This window comes from Coregonus clupeaformis, chromosome 12 (assembly GCF_020615455.1).
Source record: "Coregonus clupeaformis isolate EN_2021a chromosome 12, ASM2061545v1, whole genome shotgun sequence".
Taxonomy (NCBI): domain Eukaryota; kingdom Metazoa; phylum Chordata; class Actinopteri; order Salmoniformes; family Salmonidae; genus Coregonus; species Coregonus clupeaformis.
In genome coordinates this window covers 36,950,414-36,975,986 of record NC_059203.1, presented here as the reverse complement: position 1 = coordinate 36,975,986, position 25,573 = coordinate 36,950,414, and the positions used below count along the sequence as shown (strand labels likewise).

The window sequence follows — 25,573 nt, the reverse complement described above, 5'->3', positions numbered from 1 at the left end:
TCTATCATGTATTGACTCAGGGGTGTAAATTAGATATTTCTATGTTTCATTTTCAATTCATTTGCTAAACGTGTTTGCACTTTGTCATTATGGGGTATGGTGTGTAGATGGGTGAGGAACATTTTGTTTTTATCCATTTTGAATTCAGGCTGTAACACAACAAAATGTGGAAAAAGTAAAGTGGTATGAATACTTTCTGAAGGCACTGTACAGTATCCACCACATGTACACAACATATTTAAAATCGTAAAAAAGGAACACCCCAAGTGTGCTACTGTATCATTCTCCATGTTTGTGGTCCAGGTATGAGGTGGCGGAGGAGGACAGGGAGAGGATGAACCTGCCTGTGTACTTCAGGGAGCGCCACTCCAAGCACACGGGCGGCTCCACGGGCACCATGCTGTTTGGCCAGCCCCTCCTCATTACTGTTCCCCGGCAGAACCTGGCCGCTGACATGCTCTACGAGAAGGTGCTGGAGAGGATTGGGTGGGTACACTGTCTGTCTGTAGGCCTGCTTTTGTTTCTACTTGTGTTCTTATGTACAGTATGCAGCATATAGACTTGAGATATTGAACATGTACTTAGTGTGCCAAATGTGGGCTTAGCACATGTGGCAAAAGATTAACATGTGTGATATTTACCCACTGTTTTCCCATTCCAGGCGCTACGTGAAGCGCTTTCAGAGCTCCAACGTTGAGGGGAGGGCCTCCGCCTCTGCCTCCTCGGCCAGCTGCAGCCTGGTAGCCGAGTGCTCAGCAACATCCTCCAATCACAACGCTGCAGCGAGTGGGAGTGGTAGCCCCCTGTTAGAAGGGGCGTCCTGCAGCTCCAGCAACGGCAGCAACCACTCGGGGTCCTCCAACAGGTCCAACGGGAATGGGAGGTGTGAGGGTAAGCAACAACATGGATCAGAGTGCTCCAGCAGCAGTAAAGGCAGCACAGTTACTTACATCTCGTACACCTATTGGTTTCTTTTTTATCCCATGATAAATTAGGTGTACTAAGCACATTTTAGTTTTGCATTCATGTGTGTGAAATATTTCATTGCCACGGGCTGACATGGCTTGTGTGAATCCGATGTGGGGGTTTCAGACTTGTGTGTGTTGGTTCCAGGTGAGGAGGAGGCCATGGATCACCAGGTGAGCCCGGAGCCAGAGAACGGCCAGTCGGGGGAGGAGGAGGAAGCCTCGGACCTGGAGAATGGCCCTAAAACCAAAGAGTGCTCCAGCACCCCGCCCAAACTCTTCTCCTTCAGCATGGTCAACTCCTACGGAACGGCCAACATCAGTCCACTGCCTTGTGACGGAAACGTCCTCAAACTCAATAGTTAGTATTCAGTCTCGCCTCTGGCTTTTCAATGTTTTGACCAGTTACAAGAGGAGAAAATGGCATGAAATAAGTGGTTTTCTGAATGTTTTTAGTTAAAAAGTATGTTGGTTCAGTTGCCATTAGAAAACCGGCTTTCGATGTGAGTTGAGAGCTGACCAAAGCCTCTTATCTCCTCCGTAGCACATTCCACAGTGGCGATTGACTGGGACTCGGACACAAAGAAACTGTGTTACGACGATCAGGAAGCAGAGGTCAGTACTGTTTCAGTTGACTTGATCAGGTTGACCTAAAGCCCTTTTAATCATGTCAACGTTTGTGCCAGGCTATGTCTATACGGTGTGTATCTGTCTCTGTGACTCAGTTCTGTATCCTCTGTGTGTACTGTAGGCCTATGAGAAGCACGAGAGCATGCTCCAGGCCCAGAAGAAGAAAGCCACAGTGGCTCTGAGGGAATGCATCGAGCTCTTCACCACAATGGAGACGCTAGGAGAGCATGACCCATGGTGAGACCAGGCACAAGAGAAACAGGCCCTAATTACTCTACTCACTAAATCATTGAAACCACTACTTTCTTTGGTAGGGTGTAATGTTGTCGTGACGTGCCTTTCATTATTGTGATGACTATTATTTATTGAATAATTACCTACTATGTTTAATTGTTACTAGATTAAATTAATCATGTAACAAGTAAATCATTAGGAATTTGGGGCACCACAGGAAAAGTTAACAAGTTACCGTTTCCCGAATTACCTCTAAAGATATCTTGATATCTCTTATCATTTAACAGTAATTTATTAATAATTTACCTCATCAGTCTCATTGTGAAAGTCGTAGGCTCTTTAAATCTGCACTGATCATTCCTTACCACACAAATTGATTTAATTATTTATTTACTAACTAATTAAAAATGATAACACAAGATACAAACACATACATGGTATAGGTAGGGATTAGAAACTTAATACAATGAAAATGGGTCCCTAGCGGACTAACACAATATGACACTTGTTACAAAAGATGGTGAGTTAAAGAGAGACAGAAACACTTGGATACACATGGACCTAAGCTCATAGTAATCCTAATACTTTGCCAGATACTGCGGCCCAATTGGTAAGAAGTAATGCATGTATTTACGTGTTTGTCTTTGTCGTCTCTGTTGGACCCAGGCCTTTGTGGTAAGGGTCGATTGGGCCTTCTCTTTTCGGATGGCCTTTTAGATGTAAGGCTCAGATGTAAGGCTCAGGTTGTCCACAAGAGGTCACAATGTCCTTCTTCTTAGTCGTCTGTTTACTTTCACTCATTCTGGAAGTGGTCTTCTGAGGACGGCAGCCGTGTGGATGATCCCCTGTGGGGTGATGAGAGCAGTGTAGTAGACGATGGTTTGAAGAGAGTAACAGGATGGTCCCACTTAAATTCACCTTCTTAGATACAGTACTTAGAACAGCTACTCAGCCGTAACATTGATTGTTAGTGGAGGCAACTTTGTCATCTTCACCTCATGTTGATTTTCAGGGTCGGGACCAATATGGACAACAGCTGCAGCTTGAGGTCCATCTAGTCTTATCTGATAATTCTTATCTCAGTCATTTATGCACTCTGGTAAAGAGGGGCGTTTCCGTCATACTGACACGCTCTCAGAGCTCCCTCGGGCGTGGCTAGTTACGAGGCAAAAGTATTATCTATATGATTTTGTAAGAAAGCTAAAATCACATTCCTATCTTCACGGAAACATTGTCTTCCTCCTTGATATTTTCTACACAAGGTAAAGGATGTAAACCTGATATTCACAGTGTAAAAGTTATTAAAGTCACAATGTTTTCGTTATAACGCCTTTATACAATTTTTAATGACATCACAAAATATACATACATTTTCCATATTCCATTTCTCATCATTCCCAACATTTAGATGTTGAAATATATTGTCCCAATGTTCATTGTTGGATGTTGAAGTTTTGGGCGGAAGAAGTCTCTGAAACAAAGGACATTCCTTTCACCATACTAGGGCCAGAGACAGGAGAATCTATCTCTAATTTATGACCGTATTAAGGTGTCAAGACCGTGGGATAGTGGGTCTGGTTGTTGTCGGACATTGTCTTGGCTGATATGAGGCCTTTGATCCTCACCCAGGGAGAGTCATGACAGTTGTTTTGTGTGTTTTTGTCTGTTTCACTGATATCAACGATGCCTCACCTTGTCCACACAGGTATTGCCCCACCTGTAAGAAGCACCAACAAGCCACGAAGAAGTTTGACTTGTGGTCGTTGCCTCGCATCCTGGTGGTCCACCTGAAGCGCTTCTCCTACAACCGCTGCTGGAGGGACAAGCTGGACACGGTTGTGGACTTCCCTGTCAGGTACAGACAACACTATGCCAAGAGGTGGAACTGCTATAACTGACAGATACGTGTCCTCTTTTAGTTAATTTATTTGCACAAATAGAAAGAGTTTGTAACAGTAAAAGTCAAGCTACTGGGGATGTTGGACAGTAGGTACCTCTTTATTTTATTTTTTTAACAATGACGGGGATAGCGTGGCAAACTCAGGCGGGAGTGAGTGCCAGATTATAGGGCCTCTGTAGGTAATTCAGAATGGGGTTGTTCTGGAATGTGGGGGACGTAGCTGTTGTCTGTTTCTTGTTGAGTACTTATGGAATTCATATGTGGTGGTGAAATAGATTTTGAAGAAAGAGGGTCAAACTGATTTAAAGAGCCGTAAACAAATTGAGCAACTTGAAGATAATTCATTTTATAAATATTCAATATTCAATATTTTTTTTAAAAGTGGTGTGCTGAATGGTCTAGGGATGGGCGTGAGTAATCAAGTACTCAAACCAAGTCAAAACTCGATCTTTACCAGAGATAATAAAATACTGTAAAACTATTTGGTTTAAATGTTGTTTTGAAGACAACTTTAATTTGCTTTGACTCTAGTGTTCCATTTGTACATGTGCGTTGCTGGACACAACAAAAAATAAGCCAAGCGTCACACAGTGCTGCTCTTCAAATTCCCTTTCCCCTCCATGTCCCACTCACTCAATTGTGTTCCTAACTCTCCCTCTACACATGCGTGCTGTGTGCGCCTACAGAAATAAATGCCTATAAAAATGTATGTAACTGATTGGATACACAAGCTACATTCCTTGCCAAATTACGAAAGTTTTATCACAAATTCTAAATGGACTGGTTGACTGAAGTAGGGAAATATGTGTTCCAACAATGAGCTGCTGTTTTGGAATGTTCATCATTTTCCGCTTGGGCTACTTTGCGGTTGTCTTTAGTTACCACAGCCGCAAAGTCAAAATTGGCTATATCGTAAAAATTCATGAAAACAAAAATGTGCGTTTTAAGCCTAGGCCTGCTCACCAAATGGATGTCCTGGCCATAATTCATCCCCATGCAGTGTTCAATGTAGAATTGTTAATCCATTTAGAAAATTCCAAGGAACAGGCAGAATAAACTAAATCTAACGTCGGTATATCGAAAAGAAGACCGATTTTGGTTTGTAACCTTGCCAAATTGAGTCCCGTTTCAAATGATCGATAAATTATAAATTATTCACATTAAGATGGGACATTGTCTGTGCTCTTTATTCTTTTTGGACTTTGAGAGGTCAAATTATGAAAGCATCCTTTTGATTTTGTAGTCAACTTTTATGGACCCAAGGTATTGACAGCTTTTACACTAGAGGGTGCTGGTTTGCTAGATATGTCAGAAAATGGACACTGTCTTTGTCCATTTGAGGAAGTCATGGTCACATATTTGAGAAGTGGGTCTAAACTGTCAGGGAAATTGACGTCAAGCTCGACCAGACAAAGAGCATATGTGGTTATAATTGCATCCGGTAATAACTGCTCACAAGCGGATTTCACAATCACAAAAAAGCCCTTTCAACTAAACTAGTAATTTTAATGTATTTTCCATTAGCAGAATACCCAACTTATTCCCCAGGTTGGGAACATGAAGCTAGTAAAATGCTGTGCTGTGGTATAAAAGCAACCTGTGTGGAGGTTGTCTGGCTGAATGCCTGGGAGCCTCCCTGGGCTGTGTTCACTGACCCCTACTGAGTCACACAGGAAGTATAACTAAATGTAACTGACATAGACAAGCACTGCTGCTTCCAAGAACCTGACTCATGCTTACTGGGGAGGTTTGAGACAGACAGAGCCATATGTTGTACCTCACCCCTCTCACCAACATATCAGCGGAAGTACTGGCTGATCACCATCCCCCATACTGGGTTCAGTGTTGATGACATGTCCAATATGAATCACATTTGATATAATAAAAAATGGCTTTCAGTACAGCCCTGTTGCTTATGTGTCTAGCTGTCAGTCCAAGTTGTTGTCTGTGGGTGTAAAGGCAGGTTTAGCTGATGACATGTCTTCTCTCTCCACACAGGGACCTGAACATGTCTGGGTTTGTGTGTGACCCCAAGGCCGGCCCCTATGTTTATGACCTCATAGCAGTCTCCAACCACTATGGAGGAATGGGAGGAGGCCACTGTGAGTAATGGTTGCTTCTGCCAGCAACACCCAGGCTAGGTCCATCCTAATTGCAGACCTAGATAATGAGATACACAGTACACACACCCTACCCCACCCACATTAATGACACAATCAGCTCTCACTTTGTTACATTTCAAATAACTGTTTACCTGGGAAATAGTGCTCAGCAATTAGTGCTTTTTGAGGTCGGTTCGGAGTCAATTATTTTAAAAAAAAATCACGGATTTCGGTTTCAATATTTTTCTTTTACAATAAATGCACTATGCATTATGTGGGTTAAATGCTGTAACAACACAGAATAAAGCAATTAATAAAAGTCCCATGATGGTAGTGACTGTCCACTACTGCTTATTACTTATTAACCATAATTTAGTCACATATTTCAGTTGTGTATATATTACATTAGTTTTATTTGATTACTTTATTATTTCATTCCATCATCATCTCATCTCTATAGAGCTGCTGCCTATGCTGTCTGACAAAATAAAATAAAAAAAAGTTATTCAAAGTAAATAAGGCATACTTTTATGACTGCTGAATACCAACTATCAATCACTTAGATCATGTATTTTCAGGTAGAGATGCCTCACAAAGCATCTGCTATCCCTCTCGATCGCACGTCTTCTGTCTCTTCTCTCCCTCTGTGTCTGCCCACATACTGAACAAGTAGGCACGCAATGGATTATGGTCATTGTAGTTAATTACCACGTTTCCTGCGCTAAACTATGTAGAATATTGGCCTGTTGGAAACAACTCCCTACTACATCGCACAGTCAGGGCTTGATCTGATTTATCTCTGGAGAAACTGTGCATTGAACTCATAGAAAAAAAACAATGACATTTTTTTTGTTGTTTAAAAACTCAAATAACCGACATTTTGGGTAATCGCTCTGCAATGCTGGGAAAACGGATAACAGAACAGTAGGCTGAAAGGGAGGTTTAACTGCCGGTGATCGGAGGCCATTGTTCTTCTTATATTTACTCTGTTCCTGTTATTTGAATACTACTATCTGCTGACAAAGGTATTTGTTTTAGTACCTGGTAACCTGAAGCAGGTCAACCATGCAGAATGTATGTTAACAGATAAGGTGTCTGGCTTACACCTTTTCTCTAAGGAAACTGAGCTTATAATCAGCAGTATTTAATTAGAATGTTGGTTCCCACTTACTCGTTTAATGTCAACTTTGATATCAATTTTGATTTGCTCAAACCTTTTCATGTATTTTAGCCAAGCTCTTGTTTGGTGGTGACTACCCAGGCCTGCTAGTGGAAACCAGTTAATCAGATATTCATCCTAGCTCAACTTTAGATCCCCATGACCATAGTTTTATAATGTTCCTCCAATATCTTGTACCTGCAGACACAGCCTACGGCAAGAACAAAGCTGATGGGAAGTGGCATTACTTTGATGACAGCAGTGTCTCGGCTGCCTCAGAGGATCAGATTGTGGTGAGTGAGCCACCTCAACCCTTACTTTCATGTGTAACTCTGCATATTACGTTTTTGAAACTTTGATTATGTATAAACATTTCTATTGCGTGTGACTCGTTATTACCCATTTGAAAAACGATACACTGAGTATACAAAACATTAAGAACACCTGCTCTTTCCATGACATAGACTGACCAGGTAAATCCAGGTGAAAGCTATGATCATTTATTGATGTCACTAGTTAAATCCACTTCAATCAGTGTAGATGAAGGGGAGGAGATGGGTTAAAGAATGTTTTTTAAGCCTTGAGACATGGATTGTGTTTGTGTGCCATTTGAGGGTGAATGGGCAAGACAAAATATTTAAGTGCCTTTGAACGGGGTATGGTAGTAGGTGCCAGGCACACCGGTTTGTGTCAAGAACTGCAACGCTGCTGGGATTTTCACGCTCAACACTTTCCCGTGTGTATCAAGAATGGTCCACCACCCAAAGGACATCCAGCCAACTTGACACAACTGTGGGAAGCATTGGAGTCAACATGGGCCAGCATCCCTATGGAACGCTTTCGACACCCTGTAGAGTCCACGCCTCGACTAATTGAGGCTGTTCTGAGGGCCGGTGGTGTGGGGTGCAACTCAATATTAGGAAAGTGTTCCTAATGTTTGTTATACTCAGTGTATGTTGTTCCATGTGTCCAGTGTTTATTAATAAATAACGTCAGCAGTGATGAAAGCTCCCATTTACTTCCTGTTCTTTGGTGTTGTCAGTGCTGCTGCAGTGTAACTCTATCCCCTCCTCTCCTCTCTACAGACAAAAGCAGCCTACGTGCTATTTTACCAACGCAGAGATGCGGGCGACGCCCCTGCCAAGCTTCCTCCCTCTGCCTCTCTGGGGGGTGCCACCACTGAAGCAGCCGATGATCACATGGATACCAACTGAGCAGCGCTGATGCTCAGGGACACTCACTGAAGCAAAAATAATGACGAAAGAGACACTTTGATGCACACACCAAGCTACTTCAGTGACATAAGACTTCTCAGAGTCTATATTATTAACTCCCCCCAGCCCAGTACCCGCTGTGTTTTATTTTATTTTGCTCGTACATCGTCACAAAGAGTCAAAAGCCTTGTTGGATACGTGACCCGCGAGACTTCCTCCCGGAGCTGGTGGCCTGCTGATGTATGAAACCTAGTTTACTGGTTTGTAAAAAATAAGGGGAATAAAAGGCAAAGAATCCTCTCACTGGACGAACAGAATGTTAGATGTGCCCTAAAATGCATAGGTATTATTAACACAAACTTTTCTGTTACCCACTAGAAAAGTAAAAAAACACACAAAAAAAGCAGAATGCGCATCTTGTTTCTACCAAAGCGTTCGAAATTGTACATCGTAAAGAACTGTACCAACTTCACTGACAGACTGGGGGAAGGAGAAACATGCCCTTGAGTTGTCTGTGATGATAACCCTCCAGTGCAGGGGTGAATTTATGCAAAATTGTATTTAATATTGAGATGTGCACACAATTCAACACATGATACTGATGGATCCTGTGACTTTCTACCTCCTGTGAAGAATGGATCCAGTTAGAAAGTCACGCTGGAGGTGTTCCTTCTACACACACACACAGAGAAACAGACACACTCAGGCCCTCTCATTTTAGTCTTCCTCTGGGTTGGCTTGCAGGGCCTGTGCCCACAGTAGATAGTGTTTAGTTGATCAAGGTCCTGTTTACTGGGCCTTGATGTAAGCTGTGGCAGAGGCTATTTATTTTCATAGACATGAGTTCAGTCAGACCTTAGCGCCTGCTCTTTATGAAGCCCAGCATGCTAACTCTCACTCATACACTCCCCTCTGTATTTATTTGGACAGTGATGCTAAAATGTGTAAATTTGGCTCTATACTCCAGCATTTTGGATTTGAGATCAAATGTTTCATGAGGCGACAGTACAGAATGTCACCTTTTTATGAGGGATTAATCATACATCTGTTTCATCATTTAGAAATTAAAGCACATTGAGTCTAGTGTATTAAAGTAGTCAAAAGTTTAGTATTTGATCCCATATTCCTAGCACGCAATTACATCAAGCTTGTGACTAAAAACTTGTCGGATTTGCTGTTTGTTTTGTTTTTGTTTAGTATTATGTTTTGCCCAATAGGAACTGAATGGTGAATAATGTATTGTCATTTTGGAGTCACTTTTATTGTAAATAACAATATAAGATGTTTCTGAACACTTCTACATTAATATGTATTCTACCATGATGATTATGGTTAATTATCAGTGAGACCGAGGAACAAAGAGCATACACCCCAAAAAATGCTAACCTTTCACCATTACCAATAACAGGGGAGGTTAGCATTTTTAGGGGGTATGATCTTTGGAGGGGGAAAAAAATCAAATGGGACTAGATGTATAGTGCTTTCATTTCTAAACGGTAAAACATATGTATGAAAATACCCTCAAATAAAAGGTGACATTCTGAACTGTTGCCTCATGACATTTTTTTAACTCAAATCCAAAATACTGGAGTAGAGAGCCAAATGTACAAATGTTTGCTTCACTGTCCAAATAAATACGGTGGGAAGTGCACCCCTTGCTCTCTGAGATAAGTCTCATCCTGATAAAGATGTGCTGCTCCCCCTTGTCACACAAAAGCAACAGTGGCCTTTTAATCCTACAACTTGTTTAAAAGGAGGCACTTTGAGTTTTACTTTAGTCGCATCTGGAATTTTAAATATGTATGTACGACGTGGCGAGGCCCTGACCATTCGTACATTTCTAGATAATATGGCTGTACTTTCAAGCATATTTGATTGCTGACTGAATGGACCTCCCAACTGCCCCGCTATGGCTTGTCCTTAGGCTACCTGTCCTGTGTGGTATTACAGTCCTACATTGAAATTGCTTTTGTTTTTTCTTAAAAGCACACTGCGTGAAGCAAAATGTGATATGTATGAAAGTGGTGCTAAATTTATGAAACTTGAAATTGTTGCTGTTCGTGATAAGGCTCCAATCCGTTGTTAAATAGAATTTGGACAGCAATAACTTAAAGGCGTCCTCAGTGTGTTTAGGACTGCAGGCATCTGTGTTCTCCCACCAATGGACTCTGACAACCAATCAGCTGTTAAATAAAATATATGATGGTGACATGACAGCTTGCTCGTCAATGGATGGAATGAGGACTCTTACAAATCGATCTGCTTGTATGTTGTTAGACGGTTGCTACGTAGCACTATATTTTTCACTGACACTTAAATGTGTCCCACTGAGTACTAGTAGTCTTCAGTGATAGCTGTTCAGCTTGTGCGGGCTAGTGGTGGCAACACAATACATGATGGCAGGAACCAGTGTCTCTGATACCACCTACTCCAGACTCAACACCCTGACCCTACTGTAATATTTCACTACATTGCCAAGTGTCTTGTAAAGGTTGATACAAGACACCAGTAACCGGACCTATACAGTATATGGCTCTGCCAGTATCTACTTCATGGATCAATTTCCCATAAGATAAATTCTAGCTCTGTGGCATCTGTCTTGTGCTTTTTTCATGTGGCACAACAGCATGTAAATGTCTTTGGGACTGCAGATATCATACTTGCTGGTCAGTCCCTCTCTGAGTATGCCCTCCTAAGATGATTACATTATTAATATAACCATATTTATGCCAATGAATAGAAAAGCCTTATATCATATCTGTAATTATTATTCTACAGCAAATGAAAAAGACATCCAGCTGTCCAAAACCGATCGTATTTTAAAGTTTATTTTCTTTACAATCCTCATTAGAAACTTAATTTTGCTGTCAAATATCTTGAATAGATGTAAATATCAAATCAGTTTGTTCCCATACACATATTTGCAGATGTTACCGCAGGTGCAGCGAAATGCTTATGTTTCTAGCTCCAACAGTGCAGTAATGCCTAGCAAAACAATACGCATAATCCAAAATAATGAAATTAAGAAATATCAGAACGAGCAATGTCAGTACCAGTCAAAAGTTTGGACACAAGGGTTTTTCTTTATTTTTACTATTTTCTACATTGTAGAATAATAGTGAAGACATCAAAACTATGAAATAACACATATGGAATCATGTAGTAACCAAGAAAGTGTTAAAGAAATAAAAATATTTTTTTTCTTTTAGATTCTTCAAAGTAGCCACTCTTTGCCTTGATGACAGCTTTGTACACTCTTGGCATTCTCTCAACCAGCTTCACCTGGAATTATTTTCCAACAGTCTTGAAGGAGTTCGCACATATGCTGAGCACTTGTTGGCTGCTTTTCCTTCACTCTGCGGTCCAACTCATCCCAAACCATCTCAATTGGGTTGAGGTCGGGTGATAGTGGAGGCCAGGTCATCTGATGCAGCACTCCATCACTCTCCTTCTTGGTCAAATAGCCCTTACACAGCCTGGAGGTGTGTTGGGTCATTGTCCTGCTGAAAAACAAATTATAGTCCCACTAAGCACAAACCAGATGGGATGGCGTATCGCTGCAGAATGCTGTGGTAGCCATGCTGGTTAAGTGTGCCTTGAATTCGAAAAAAATCACTGACAGTGTCACCAGAAAGCACCCCCACAGAATCACACCACCTCCTCCATGCTTCACGGTGGGAACCACAAATGCATAGATAATCCGTTCACCTACTCTGCGTCTCTCAAAGACACAGTGGTTGGAACCAAAAATCTCAAATTTGGTCTCATCAGACCAAAGGACAGATTTCCACCGGTCTAAAGTCCATTGCTTGTGTTTCTTGGCCCAAGCAAGTCTCTTCTTCTTACTGGTGTCCTTTAGTAGTGGTTTATTTGCAGCAATTCGACCATGAAGGCCTGATTCACGCAGTCTCCTCTGAACAGTTGATGTTGAGATGTGTCTGTTACTTGAACTCTGTGAAGCATTTATTTGGGCTGGTAGCTAATAAACATATCCTCTGCAGCAGAGGTAACTCTGGGTCTTCCTTTCCTGTGGCGGTCCTCATGAGAGCCAGTTTCATAATAGCGCTTGATGGTTTTTGCAACTGCACTTGAAGAAACTTTCTGTATTGACTGACCTTCATGTCTTAAAGTAATGATGAGCTGTTCTTGTCATAATATGGACTTGGTCTTTTACCAAATAGGGCTATCTTCTGTATACCACCCCTACCTTGTCACAACACAACTGATTGGCTGAAACGCATTAAGAAGGAAAAAGATTCCACAAATTCTCTTTTAACAAGGCACACCTGTTAATTTAAATGCATTCCAGGTGACTACCTCATGAAGCTGGTTGAGAGAATACTAAGTGTGAAAGCTGTCGTCAAAGCAAAGGGTGGCTACTTTGAAGAATCTCAAATATAAAATATATTTTGATTTGTTTAACACTTTTTTGGTTACTACATGATTCCATATGTGTTATTTCATAGTTTTTATGTCTTCGCTATTATTCTACAATGTAGAACATAGTAAAAATAAAGAAAAACCCTGGAATAAGTAGGGGTGTCCAAACTTTTGACTGCTACTGTATATATATAATGGTGTGTATAGACAGTATGGACAGTATATGAATAGAAAAGGTGTGTCCAGCAATAGTTATATAGAATGAGCCATGACTATAATACAGTATTTACATTTAAAGTGGGTAAAACAGTATGTAAACATTATTTAAGTGACCAGTGTTCAATGACTATGTACATGGGGCAGCAGTCTCTAAGGTGCAGGGTAGACCGGGTGGTATCCGGCTAGTAACAGTTACTAAGGTTCAGGGCAGGGTACTGGGCAGAGACTGGCTAGTGGCCACTGTAATAAAAACACTATTTCAAAAATAGGTACTTAACTGTGTTCTAATATGAATCATATTGCCAATATCTGCAATATTTATTTTTAATGGGAGAATTATTTGGATTGAAAATACAATAAAGTCTAATTGCTTTTCAGAACAGTAAGAATTTGAAAAAATAAGAGGTATTGCATCACATTAGACATTCTTGCTTAAATTACTAGTTTATTGCATAAGTGCATACGGTTATTCACCATATCCTAATAATAATAATAATAATAATAATGTGATGCAACCTGAAATTGCATCCATTTCCTTGTAGGTGTTTTTTTTACAGAATAACTTCCTGGAGTCGTTGAGAATGAACCACTAAACAAATGGCATTCAAAGTGTCTAAGCAAATGAAACAACCGTGCACTTCTCTTTTCCTACTAGCACCGACTTTGCTCATAACATCTTTGAGAAAAAATTTACTTATGACTGTGATATATGGTTGTCTCACCTAGCTATCTTAAGATGAATGCGCTAATTGTAAGTCGCTCTAGATAAGAGCGTCTGCTAAATGACTAAAATGTTAATATTATGATATTTCCTCCCTCTTCAGACCATTTAAATACACCCCCCCTTTTTGGCTCAGGTGCAGATCTAGAATCAGCAGCTTCCCCTCCCCCAATCCTTACCTTAACCATAAGCGGGGGAAATGCTCAACTGACCCAAGATCAGCGTCTAAGGGCAACTTCACCCTACACCACATTTTTGCTCATGTTGCCACACTTTCACATTTGACCTGAGCATTAATCACATGAAACTCCCGTAAAATACTATGAAGACTGACACAAGAAATACAATGATAAAAAGAATACATTTATTTGGGCAACTTGTTACATTAAAACACAGTCCTGCTTTACATGGGCCCAATGCAACTGTTATGTTAAGACTTTTACATTTCATCAGACATCCCTCTCACAAAAGTATTGGTTTCAATGGATGCCTTCATTTAATAAAAGTTCAGAACACAGCAGCATTTTGCATATGAAAGCACGGCACATGATTTGAAAAGATCATGGGTGTGCTGCTGTCACACAGAGGCTAAGCTTGTAAGGAGGAGGAAGTATTTATTGAATGGTGAGCTGTTGAAAGTTGTTTCTTTTTGAGTTATGGCCAAGGACATTTCCCAAAGTGTGACAATTCTTTATAATTTGAAAAGCCATCACATCTCATATTGGCATGATTTCCACTCCCCACCATTGCCTCTGTGTGACCAACACAGGGACTGTTTAGTTTGCCCTATTGAGAAGCTCCTTGATGTCACCCTCAATGTTGCTGGTCAGGAATCTCCTGCCATAACGCTTGAATGGCTCTCCATCTGGCCCAATGAGGAACTTCTCAAAGTTCCAGGCGATGTCAGTCCTGCAGATGGGACTCCAGATGATGCACTTGGGGTCGTTCATTAAGGCCATGGGCTCGTCGCTTGGGAATGGCAGCTTCTCCTTGAGGTACACAAACAGGGGGTGGGCGTCCTTCCCATTCACATCCACCTTCTCAAGGAGCTGGAACTTCGGCTCAAAGCCATTTCCCGGACGGACATACTTTAAGGACATCAGGATCTCTTCGTTCTTGCAGTTCTCCTGCAGGAGTAGATGGGAAGAATATTTAACATGTACAGCAAAAGTTTGTTAGATGTTTGATCTCAAAAGTGGCCTAATATCAAGTTGAGTCCATTGTCAAAAGCCATAGGTAGAACCCTCAATAAAATTGGATGGACACCATCTAATTTCATTATTGATAGTGCCCATCTTTCCCCTTCATTAGGAATTGAGACAAGGCCATGGCAAAATGAGTAAATTATGTGAAATTACTTATAAAATTGCCTCTCAGCTACAGCAACCAAAGTGATAATGGCTGGGTCATTTTTGCTTGTTTTTGCTCTTCTCAAAACAGAATGGGGGGGGACAGGGGGGGGGACAACATATTTAGAATGATAAGAAAATGTATCCCCTCTTACCTGATGTCCGAATTGATTACAGGGCACACCCAGAATCACGAGCCCCTTGTCGGTGTACCGTTCATGGAGCTCGTTCATTTGGGTGTAATCCCTGGTGGTCGTGCCTCAGAGAGACGCGACATTCTCGATCAGCACCACTTTACCTTGAAGAGACGAGAAATTAAACAATTCTCCTGTAAGGAGCTTTGCTGTCAGGTCGTAGAACGTCTTACAGACAGCCATTTACCTTGTATATGTCACCCCGCTGCTTCTGTCTGCGAAAAATGTCTGTCGGACTTTTGAATACAAGGTACCTACACGGAAATGGGAGGTACTTCATGAACATTTTAGGGACCGTCTAGAAATATTGGGATATTTTGTATTAAAATCGCACGAGAATGCGTTATCCAGGACAAATAACTAAATTATATACACTTGAAGAATACAATACGATAAAATTATAATGACACCCTTGGACGTCTAAAGTAGAGACGTAGTAGACCACTAGAGTTTCACAGGCTTGACATTATACAAGGTCTCTTCCTGCATTGCAAAAACACTGGCGCGGGAATCCTGTACTTTGACAAGAGTTGCTCTCACCAGTTCTTACGACGCGGTGAGTTGCCCAGCTAGAGAAGGTTAGAGGAGTAGGTGGGATAAATCGTTGAAAAACAAACTAACTTTACTCGGCGTGGCGGCGGTTCCGCACAGCTGTGCTGTGACTGGGTCAGAGATGGTAGGAGAGAGTGATGGAAAAGTGAAGCAAGTATGGAACATTGCGGTACAAATAAAGGAGGGAGTAAGAAAGAGAAAAAGGGAGTTGGGGTTTGAAGGGGAGCGAGAGGTCTATGGAGGCAGAAAAGGACGTTTGAGGAGGAACATAAAATGTTTCGGGAGGAAGGGGGAGTTGGGGCGATGAGTCCGATAAGGTTGACGGCTGTGATAAAATAGTTGATTGGGGAAGTTGTCAATGCTAAAGTGTTAAGAGATGGGAGCTTGTTGGTGTTCTGTAAGGACATGACGCAGAGGGAAAAAGCTCTGAGTGAAGCAAATAGGGAAGTGTAAGGTGGAGTCGAGCAGCTGGACTGATCAAGCAGTGGATTAAAGGGGTGATAACAGGAGTGCCTGTGAGTGTTAGCACTAAAGAGATAAGGAACAATTTGAGAGGAGGCGTTCAAGTGAATGTTCAAAGATTGCAACCAACAAGGGGTGGAGTTAGGGTAGATAGCACGTCTATTCTGTTATATTTCAAGGACTTGGTACTGCCAAATAAAGTAACAATAGGATAAAGTAGTTATTATGTAAGGGCTTATGTACCGAAGCCTTTAAGATGTTATAAATGCCAGAGGTTTGGGCATGTGGCAACAGTCTGTAAAGAGAAAAAGAGGTGTTCCAGGTGTGGAGGAGAGCATGAGTATGGGAAGTGTGGAGATGGTGTACAACCAAAGTGCTGCAATTTTGGGGGTGCTCATAGTGTGGCATATAGTGGGTGTGAGGCTATGAAGCAGGCAGTGGAGGTGCAACAAGTGAGAGTGGAGAGAAGGGTGTCATATGCTGAGGCAGTGAGGGTGGTCCAGGTCCAGGGAGATATAGGTTCAAGGGAGAGATGGGTAGGAGCATCTAGACCGGGGAATACGGGAACATTGATTGTGTGCAGGAAGCATGGCTCAAACCGACTGTAGAGTTTATCATACAGGGATATGTAGTGGTTCGTAGGGACAGAGATATAGGAGGAGGGGGGGATGTGCCACCTTCATAAAGCAAGGAATTCCCTACAGGATGATAGGCAAAGGTATTGAACATGAATATGTGTGGTGGAGGTGTGGTTGAGAGGAAGGGTGCTAGTGGTAGTGAACTACTATAATCCGTGCCAGATATTGGACCTGGAAGTGCTGGAGAGGGAGGAGGGCCAGGATAGAAGTAAGGTAATGTGGTGTGGGGATTTTAATGCCCACAACACGCTTTGGGGGTGGGAAACGGATGGATGGAAATGGCCAAGTGCTGGAAAATCTGATAGAAAATAAAGATCTAATGTGCCTGAATGATGGCCGAGGGACCAGGATTGATGTAGCCACAGGGAAAGAGTCTGCCTTGGACCTCACTCTGGTATCTAGTGCGATGGCAGGAATATGTGAGTGGGTGGTATGGAAGGAGTCGACAGTAGGGAGTGATCATTACCCCATAGTATGCACAGTAGGCCGGAGGGAGGAGGTGGTGTCAGTGGATGGTGTAGGCAGGTGGGTGTTTGGAAGGGCAAAGTGGGATCAGTTTCGGGAGCTGAGTGAGCAGGTGATGGCTCAGGTGGATATGAGAGGGGATGTGGATAGTATGAATAGCTGGGTGAGAACAGCGTTATTTGGGGCAGCTACTGAGGCTATACCTAAGAGTTCAGGGAGGAGGAAAGCAGTCCCATGGTGGACGGAGGAATGTGGGGCAATGGTGAGGAGTAGGAACAGGGCATTTAGAGTACTGAAAAGGACGCATAACTTCCAACATCTGATTCAGTACAAGCAGGCCCAGGCCCTGGTGAGGAGAACTATCCGTCAGGCAAATAGGTCATGTTGGCATCGGTTCTGTGCCACCATTGTAAGGGTGACACCTGTGGGAGAAGTGTGGGGGATGATTAAGAGGATGAGTGGGATTATCCAGTGTTGACAAGTGGGTAGGATGTGGCAGTAACAGATGAGGAGAAGGCAGAGATGATGGCCAAAGCATTTGTCCAATTGCATAGCTCCACAAATTTGTCAGAGGAGGGGCAGAGGGGGAGAGAGAACACGAGAGAGGAGCATCCTGGAGTGCTGGATAGGAGGGAGGATGTAAATGATGCATTGAATGCACCATTTACCATGGCAGAGATGAAAAGAGCAATAGGTAAGGCTGGGTTAACTTCACCTGGGAAAGATGAGGTGTACTATGTTATGTTGGCCCATCTTAGTGATGAGGCACTGGATAAGGTATTGGTGTTGAACAACAGAGTGTGGGAGGAGGGGAAACTACCAGGCAGTTGGAAGGAGGCAGTAGTGGTACCAATCCGGAAGCCCAGGAACGATCCAACAAGGCCAACAAGCTATCGGCCAATAGCTTTAACATCACATGTATGTAAGATTATGGAACGTATGATTACGGAGAGGCTGACTTACTTCCTGGAGAGCAGAGGGCTAGTATTGCCACATCAGAGTGGGTTCAGGAGGGGTAGTGGAACTATGGATCCAGTGCTTTGCTTAGAAGCAGAGGTCAGGAAGGCTCAGGTGAAGAAGGAGACTGTTGTAGCTGTATTTTTTTATGTGGAGAAGGCGTATTATATGATGTGGAAGGAGGGGTTGTTAATCAAGCTTGATATTATGGGGGTAGGAGGAAGAACGTACAACTGGATAAAGGATTTCCTGTTTGGAAGGTCTATCCAGGTGAGGGTGGGAAAGTCTTTATCAGGCAGCTACCTGGTGGATAACGGTACACCACAGGGGAGCGTGATTAGTCCTCTGTTGTTCTCAATTATGATCAATGATGTTTACTCTCAGGTATAGCCGGATATAGGGAGGTCATTATTTGCAGATGATGGGGCCTTATGGAAGAGGGGAAGAAATGTGCCATACATAGTCAGGAAGGTACAGGAAGCAATTGATGAGGTAGAGCGGTGGGCATTCATGTGGGGATTCAGGTTCTCTGTAGAGAAAACTCAAACCGTGTTCTTTACCAGGAGGAAGGTGGGAGATGAGGTATGCTTGAGGTTATATGGGAGAAACTTGGAGAGGGTGGGGGCTTTCAGGTTCCTTGGGGTATACTTTGACACTAGACTGACCTGAGCAGAACATATTGAGAGAGTGGTGGGAAAGTGTAAGAAGGTGCTAAATGTGATGCGTTGTCTGACGGGGAAGGAGTGGGGGGGCTGGGCGTTCCTCATTGAAGACCATGTATGTTGCATTGATCCGATCTGTAATAGACTATGGCAGTATAGCATATGGTTCGGTAGCCCGGACCTCATTGGAAAGACTAGATGTCATACAGGGGCAAGGACTCAGAATATGTAGTGGGGCGTTTGGGACGTCCCCAGTGGCTGCATTAAAGGTGGAGATGGGGGATATGCCATTGCAGATTAGGAGACAGCAGCTGGAAATGAATTATTGGGTCAACCTACAAGGACATGGGGTGTCTCATCCTGTGAAAGGGATTTTACAGGAATGCTGGGAACATGAGCGAAGAGAGGAACACGAGCTTTGGGTGGGTGGGTAATACCCAGGCGAAGGAGATGGGACTGTATGGAAGGGAGCTTAGTCCAACGGTAGCTATTTCTGTAAATCCACCACGGCTACTCCCGCCTCCAGTAGTTGATCTAGAAGTGTTGGAGAGACTACAGAAAGATAGGGAGAGTGTTGATCCATCTGATTTGTTTAAGAGACGTCTGGATACTGTGTATCAGGATTTTGTGGCCATTTACACAGATGGTTCAAAAGATCCAAGGACAGGACGTACTGGGTCAGCATTTGTAGTGCAGGAATGTGGGGTGGAAGTCAGGAAACGTATTACAGATCATCTGGCTGTATATATGGCGGAGCTGACGGCCATACTGTTGGCCTTTCAGTGGGTGGAGGAAGTCAAAACAAGACAGAGTAGTTATTTGCTCTGATTCATGTGCAGTGTTAATGAGTCTCCAGTCCTTTAGCTCACGTAGCAGACAAGACCTGCTTTATGAGGTGCTACAAACCCATGACAGGATTAAAAAGATTGGTATACAGATAAGATTTACTTGGGTCCCAGCCCATGTGGGGGTGGAGGGGAACGAGGCAGTAGATGTACTGGCTAAACAAGCACTTACAGTGGCTTGCGAAAGTATTCACCCCCCTTGGCATTTTTCCTATTTTGTTGCCTTACGACCTGGACTTAAAATTGATTTTGGGGGGGTTTTATCATTTGATTTACACAACATGCCTACCACTTTGAAGATTCAAAATATTTGTTATTGTGACACAAACAAGAAATAAGACAAAAAAACTGAACTTGAGCGTGCATAACTATTCACCCCCCCAAAGTCAATACTTTGTAGAGCCACCTTTTGCAGCAATACAGCTGCAAGTCTCTATAAGCTTGGCACATCTAGCCACTGGGAATTTTGCCCATTCTTCAAGGCAAAACTGCTCCAGCTCCTTCAAGTTGGATGGGTTCCGCTGGTGTACAGCAATATTTAAGTCATACCACAGATTCTCAATAGGATTGAGGTCTGGGCTTTCACTAGGCCATTTCAATACATTTAAATGTTTCCCCTTAAACCACTTGAGTGTTGCTTTAGCAGTATGCTTATGGTCATTGTCCTGCTGGAAGGTGAACCTCCGTCCCAGTCTCAAATCTCTGGAAGACTGAAACAGGTTTCCCTCAAGAAGTTCCCTGTATTTAGCACCGTCCATCATTCCTTCAATTCTGACCAGTTTCCCAGTCCCTGCCGATGAAAAACACGTGTTCTCGGGGTGATGAGAGGTGTTGGGTTTGCGCCAGACATAGCGTTTTCCTTGATGGCCAAAAAGCTCAATTTTAGTCTCATCTGACCAGAGTACTTTCTTCCATATGTTTGGGGAGTCTCCCACATGGCCTTTGGCGAACACCAAACGTGTTTGCTTCTTTTTTTCTTTAAGCAATGGCTTTTTTCTGCCCACTCTTCCGTAAAGCCCAGCTCTGTGGAGTGTACGGCTTAAATTGGTCCTATGGACAGATACTCCAATCTCCGCTGTGGAGCTTTGCAGCTCCTTCAGGGTTATCTTTGGTCTCTTTGTTGCCGCTCTGATTAATGCCCTCCTTGCCTGGTCCGTCAGTTTTGGTGGGCGGCCCTCTCTTGACAGGTTTGTTGTGGTGCCATATTCTTTCCATTTTTTAATAATGGATTTAATGGTGCTCCGTGGGATGTTCAAAGTTTCTGATATTTTTTTGTATAATTTTTTGAAACAAGTTAGTTTTTTAATTCTACTTCACCAATTTGGACTATTTTGTGTATGTCCATTACATGAAATCCAAATAAAAAAATCCATTTAAATTACAGGTTGTAATGCAACAAAATAGGAAAAACGCCAAGGGGGATGAATACTTTTGCAAGGCACTGTAGTAGTGGGGATGTTGATGTTGAAGTTTCAATGAGCAAGGCAGAGGCAAAAAGACTGATATATATACAGTGATGGTGCAGAGATGGCAGGAGCAGTGGAATAGAGATAATAAGGGAAGGCATTTATTTCAAGTACAGAGGAAAGTCGGGGAGGAGAGGACGGCAGGAAGGGACAGAAGAGAGGAGGCTATTTTTACAAGATTAAGGGTGGGACACATTTGATAGGAAAGTGTGATTATTGTCAGCAAACAGAGACCGTGGAGCATGTATTGCTATGGTGTAGGCAGTATCAGAGGGAAAGAGAGAGGATGAGATCTAGTATGAGGGAGAAGGGGATACAGGACATTTGTTTAAAGAGTATATTGAGTAGAACGTCATTAGATATAGTCTAAAATATTTTGTTATCTTTTTTAAGAGCAAAAAGGCTGATGGGTAGAATTTAGATTCTCCCTGTCTCTGGCCCACACTCCAGTACCGTAGGTGGCAGTAATGCACCATAACGTTGGATGCCAACCGCCAATAAACACCACTGAAGAAGAAGACCAGTTCTTACAGTATGTTTCATTCTCTACAAACCTTCCTAAGGAAGTAAAATAAACTAATTAATGCAGACCACGCTTCCGTGAAACATCTGTCTAATTTACAATCTATCAATTTAGAGAGTTAGCTAACGTTAGCCACTGAAGAATTGAGTAACACTAGACTAGTCATGCTCTACAACATTCGCAGAGTACGACCCTACCTTACACAGAAAGCGGCACAAGTCCTAATCCAGGCACTTGTCATCTCCCGTCTGGATTACTGCAACTCGCTGTTGGCTGGGCTCCCTGCCTGTGCCATTAAATCCCTACAACTTATCCAGAACGCTGCAGCCCGTCTGGTGTTCAACCTTCCCAAGTTCTCTCATGTCACCCCGCTCCTCCGCACACTCCACTGGCTTCCAGTTGAAGCTCGCATCTACTACAAAACCATGGTGCTTGCCTACGGAGCTGTGAGGGGAACGGCACCTCCTTACCTTCAGGCTCTGATCAGACCCTACACCTAAACGAGGGCACTACGTTCATCCACCTCTGGCCTGCTAGCCCCCCTACCTCTACGGAAGCACAGTTCCCGCTCAGCCCAGTCAAAGCTATTCGCTGCTCTGGCACCCCAATGGTGGAACAAGCTCCCCCACGACAGCGTAGTCACTGACCACCTTCCGGAGACACTTGAAACCCTACCTCTTTAAGGAATACCTGGAATAGTCTAACAGTAATCCTTCTACACCCCCCTCCCCCGGTGGTGGTTGTCCCACTAGCTATCCTAAATTGAATGCACCAATTTGTAAGTCGCTCTGGATAAGAGCGTTTGCTAAATGACTTAAATGTAAATGTAGTCTTGTACTTGCGGCTACTTAACTAATTTAGCAATTAGCCAATTTCTCAACCCAGACCTGGGGAGCTCTGAGATACAGCAACGCAAGAGAAGAAAAAAATCACATTCATAATAAATCATTGAATGCATATCATGGCATATGAGCAGCAGAATAGAGGCACTTACAGAAGTTGCACACATGGGAAACATTTTAGTAGGCTAGGGTCCGGGGAAAAAAATGGATTTTAGTAAACGAATTTCATACAATTCTACATAATTTTACATGACTGAATCTTTTTTAATACCACATTAATGATCGAAATGACAGGTTACTTTGGCACTGAGAATCTGAGATCAATAAAAACAACCTTGTCTTTAATCCATCAATAGCCTTGGCCTAGGTGTGTGGCGACAAATTGTAGGCTACAATATGAGGAGGAAATGACAGTCCTTAAAATGCTTTCCAGTTTCACTGACTCATGCCCCGTTTACATTGTGACGTATTTCATTACTCGGACGTCATCTTCACAGAGTCTTGCCTGGCTACAGATTGGACAAGTGTAGTGTTTGTAACGCAAGGTGGAGGAGAGCCTGTCTCGTCAGAGATCGCATTTACTTTTGGAGATTGCAAAATATGACCTATTCATTCAAGACAGGATAAATTAATTGTTTCAGGTGATAATAAACCATGTTTTGTTTAGTTACTTTTTCCTCAACTTGGTTCTCTAACTTTATAGCAAGTCATGCTAGCTTGCCTTGCAGAGCAGCTAGCTAGCTAATAGCTAGGCTAGGTTGAACATACCATTGTAGCTAGCGACCTCCACCTAATAATTATCATCAAAAACAAACGTCATTACCATCCTCTTCAGTCTTGGCCTGAACAAGACGCAAAATTAGAAAAATTTCCAAGTATGTAGGGCGGCAGGTAGCTTAGTGCCAGTAACCGAAAGGTCGCTGGTTCTAATCCCCAAGCCGACAAGGTGAAAAATCTGTTGATGGTCCCTTGAGCAAGGCACTTAACCCTAATTGCTCCTGTAAGTCGCTCTGGATAAGAGCGTCTGCTAAATTACCAATTTAATTTAATTTGTGGAGTCCGTCTCACAATGGAGCCTTCAACCGCAAGGGGGCATTGCGTTTCCACTCCGTTGTGGACATCCCCATTGAAATGCATGACATCCGGTGCAACTTAACGTGGTACTGATGGGTAACGCTGTATGTCCACCAAATGGCATGAGTTTTGCAGTATGTTGTTTTTGCTGGACTAGCATTTTCTGTGCCCTGCAAGGCTGCAGAAAGGTTTGCAACATGGAGAAGGTCATTTTCGCTGTCTCTGGGTTCCCTGCCATGTTCGACCAAAGCGCAGATTTCTACCTGGACCTCCATGCTAAAAATGCTGCATGGAGACACATTGCCAATATGATTGGATTACCTGGTTAGTTGAATGTGAAATAATTAGCTGGAATGTGGAAGCTAGGTGCTGGCAATTTCTTAGGTGAGCTTTCTACACTGCTCAAAAAAATAAAGGGAACACTTAAACAACACATCCTAGATCTGAATGAATGAAATAATCTTATTAAATACTTTTTTCTTTACATAGTTGAATGTGCTGACAACAAAATCACACAAAAATTATCAATGGAAATCAAATTTGTCAACCCATGGAGGTCTGGATTTGGAGTCACCCTCAAAATTAAAGTGGAAAACCACACTACAGGCTGATCCAACTTTGATGTAATGTCCTTAAAACAAGTCAAAATGAGGCTCAGTAGTGTGTGTGGCCTCCACGTGCCTGTATGACCTCCCTACAACGCCTGGGCATGCTCCTGATGAGGTGGCGGATGGTCTCCTGAGGGATCTCTTCCCAGACCTGGACTAAAGCATCCGCCAACTCTTGGACAGTCTGTGGTGCAACATGGCGTTGGTGGATGGAGCGAGACATGATGTCCCAGATGTGCTCAATTGGATTCAGGTCTGGGGAACGGGCGGGCCAGTCCATAGCATCAATGCCTTCCTCTTGCAGGAACTGCTGACACACTCCAGCCACATGAGGTCTAGCATTGTCTTGCATTAGGAGGAACCCAGGGCCAACCGCACCAGCATATGGTCTCACAAGGGGTCTGAGGATCTCATCTCAGTACCTAATGGCAGTCAGGCTACCTCTGGCGAGCACATGGAGGGCTGTGCAGCCCCCCAAAGAAATGCCACCCCACACCATGACTGACCCACCGCCAAACCGGTCATGCTGGAGGATGTTGCAGGCAGCAGAACGTTCTCCACGGCGTCTCCAGACTCTGTCACGTCTGTCACATGTGCTCAGTGTGAACCTGCTTTCATCTGTGAAGAGCACAGGGCGCCAGTGGCGAATTTGCCAATCTTGGTGTTCTCTGGCAAATGCCAAACGTCCTGCACGGTGTTGGGCTGTAAGCACAACCCCCACCTGTGGACGTCGGGCCCTCATACCACCCTCATGGAGTCTGTTTCTGACCGTTTGAGCAGACACATGCACATTTGTGGCCTGCTGGAGGTCATTTTGCAGGGCTCTGGCAGTGCTCCTCCTGCTCCTCCTTGCACAAAGGCGGAGGTAGTGGTCCTGCTGCTGGGTTGTTGCCCTCCTACGGCCTCCTCCACGTCTCCTGATGTACTGGCCTGTCTCCTGGTAGCGCCTCCATGCTCTGGACACTACGCTGACAGACACAGCAAACCTTCGTGCCACAGCTCGCATTGATGTGCCATCCTGGATGAACTGCACTACCTGAGCCACTTGTGTGGGTTGTAGACTCTGTCTCATGCTACCACTAGAGTGAAAGCACCGCCACCATTCAAAAGTGACCAAAACATCAGCCAGGAAGCATAGGAACTGAGAAGTGGTCTGTGGTCACCAGCTGCAGAACCACTTCTTTATTGGGGGTGTCTTGCTAATTGCCTATAATTTCCACCTGTTGTCTATTCCATTTGCACAACAGCATGTGAAACGTATTGTCAATCAGTGTTGCTTCCTAAGTGGACAGTTTGATTTCACAGAAGTGTGATTGACTTGGAGTTACATTGTGTTGTTTAAGTGTTCCCTTTATTTTTTTGAGCAGTGTATATTGAACAAAAATATAAACGCAACATGTAATGTGTATGCC

At 43.2% G+C, this 25,573-nt stretch overlaps 1 protein-coding gene and 2 pseudogenes across 1 annotated transcript in view; 2 read left to right on the top strand and 1 right to left on the bottom strand.

Moving 5' to 3' along the window:
* The window catches only part of LOC121577584 (ubiquitin carboxyl-terminal hydrolase 4), a 38,509-nt gene extending 30,002 nt beyond the window's left edge, over nt 1–8,507 (top strand). The window contains exons 14-22 of the mRNA XM_041891311.2: nt 304–486; nt 662–891; nt 1,114–1,326; nt 1,510–1,580; nt 1,717–1,832; nt 3,535–3,684; nt 5,728–5,831; nt 7,195–7,283; nt 8,076–8,507. Of these exons, the coding sequence (XP_041747245.2) occupies nt 304–486; nt 662–891; nt 1,114–1,326; nt 1,510–1,580; nt 1,717–1,832; nt 3,535–3,684; nt 5,728–5,831; nt 7,195–7,283; nt 8,076–8,204 (1,285 nt within the window). The 3' untranslated portion in view covers nt 8,205–8,507. The remainder of the gene's footprint in view (nt 1–303; nt 487–661; nt 892–1,113; nt 1,327–1,509; nt 1,581–1,716; nt 1,833–3,534; nt 3,685–5,727; nt 5,832–7,194; nt 7,284–8,075) is intronic.
* Nucleotides 8,508–13,866: 5,359 nt separating this feature from the next.
* On the bottom strand, nt 13,867–15,699 carry LOC121577582 (annotated as a pseudogene).
* Nucleotides 15,669–25,573, top strand: part of LOC121578764 — a 33,165-nt pseudogene continuing 23,260 nt past the window's right edge.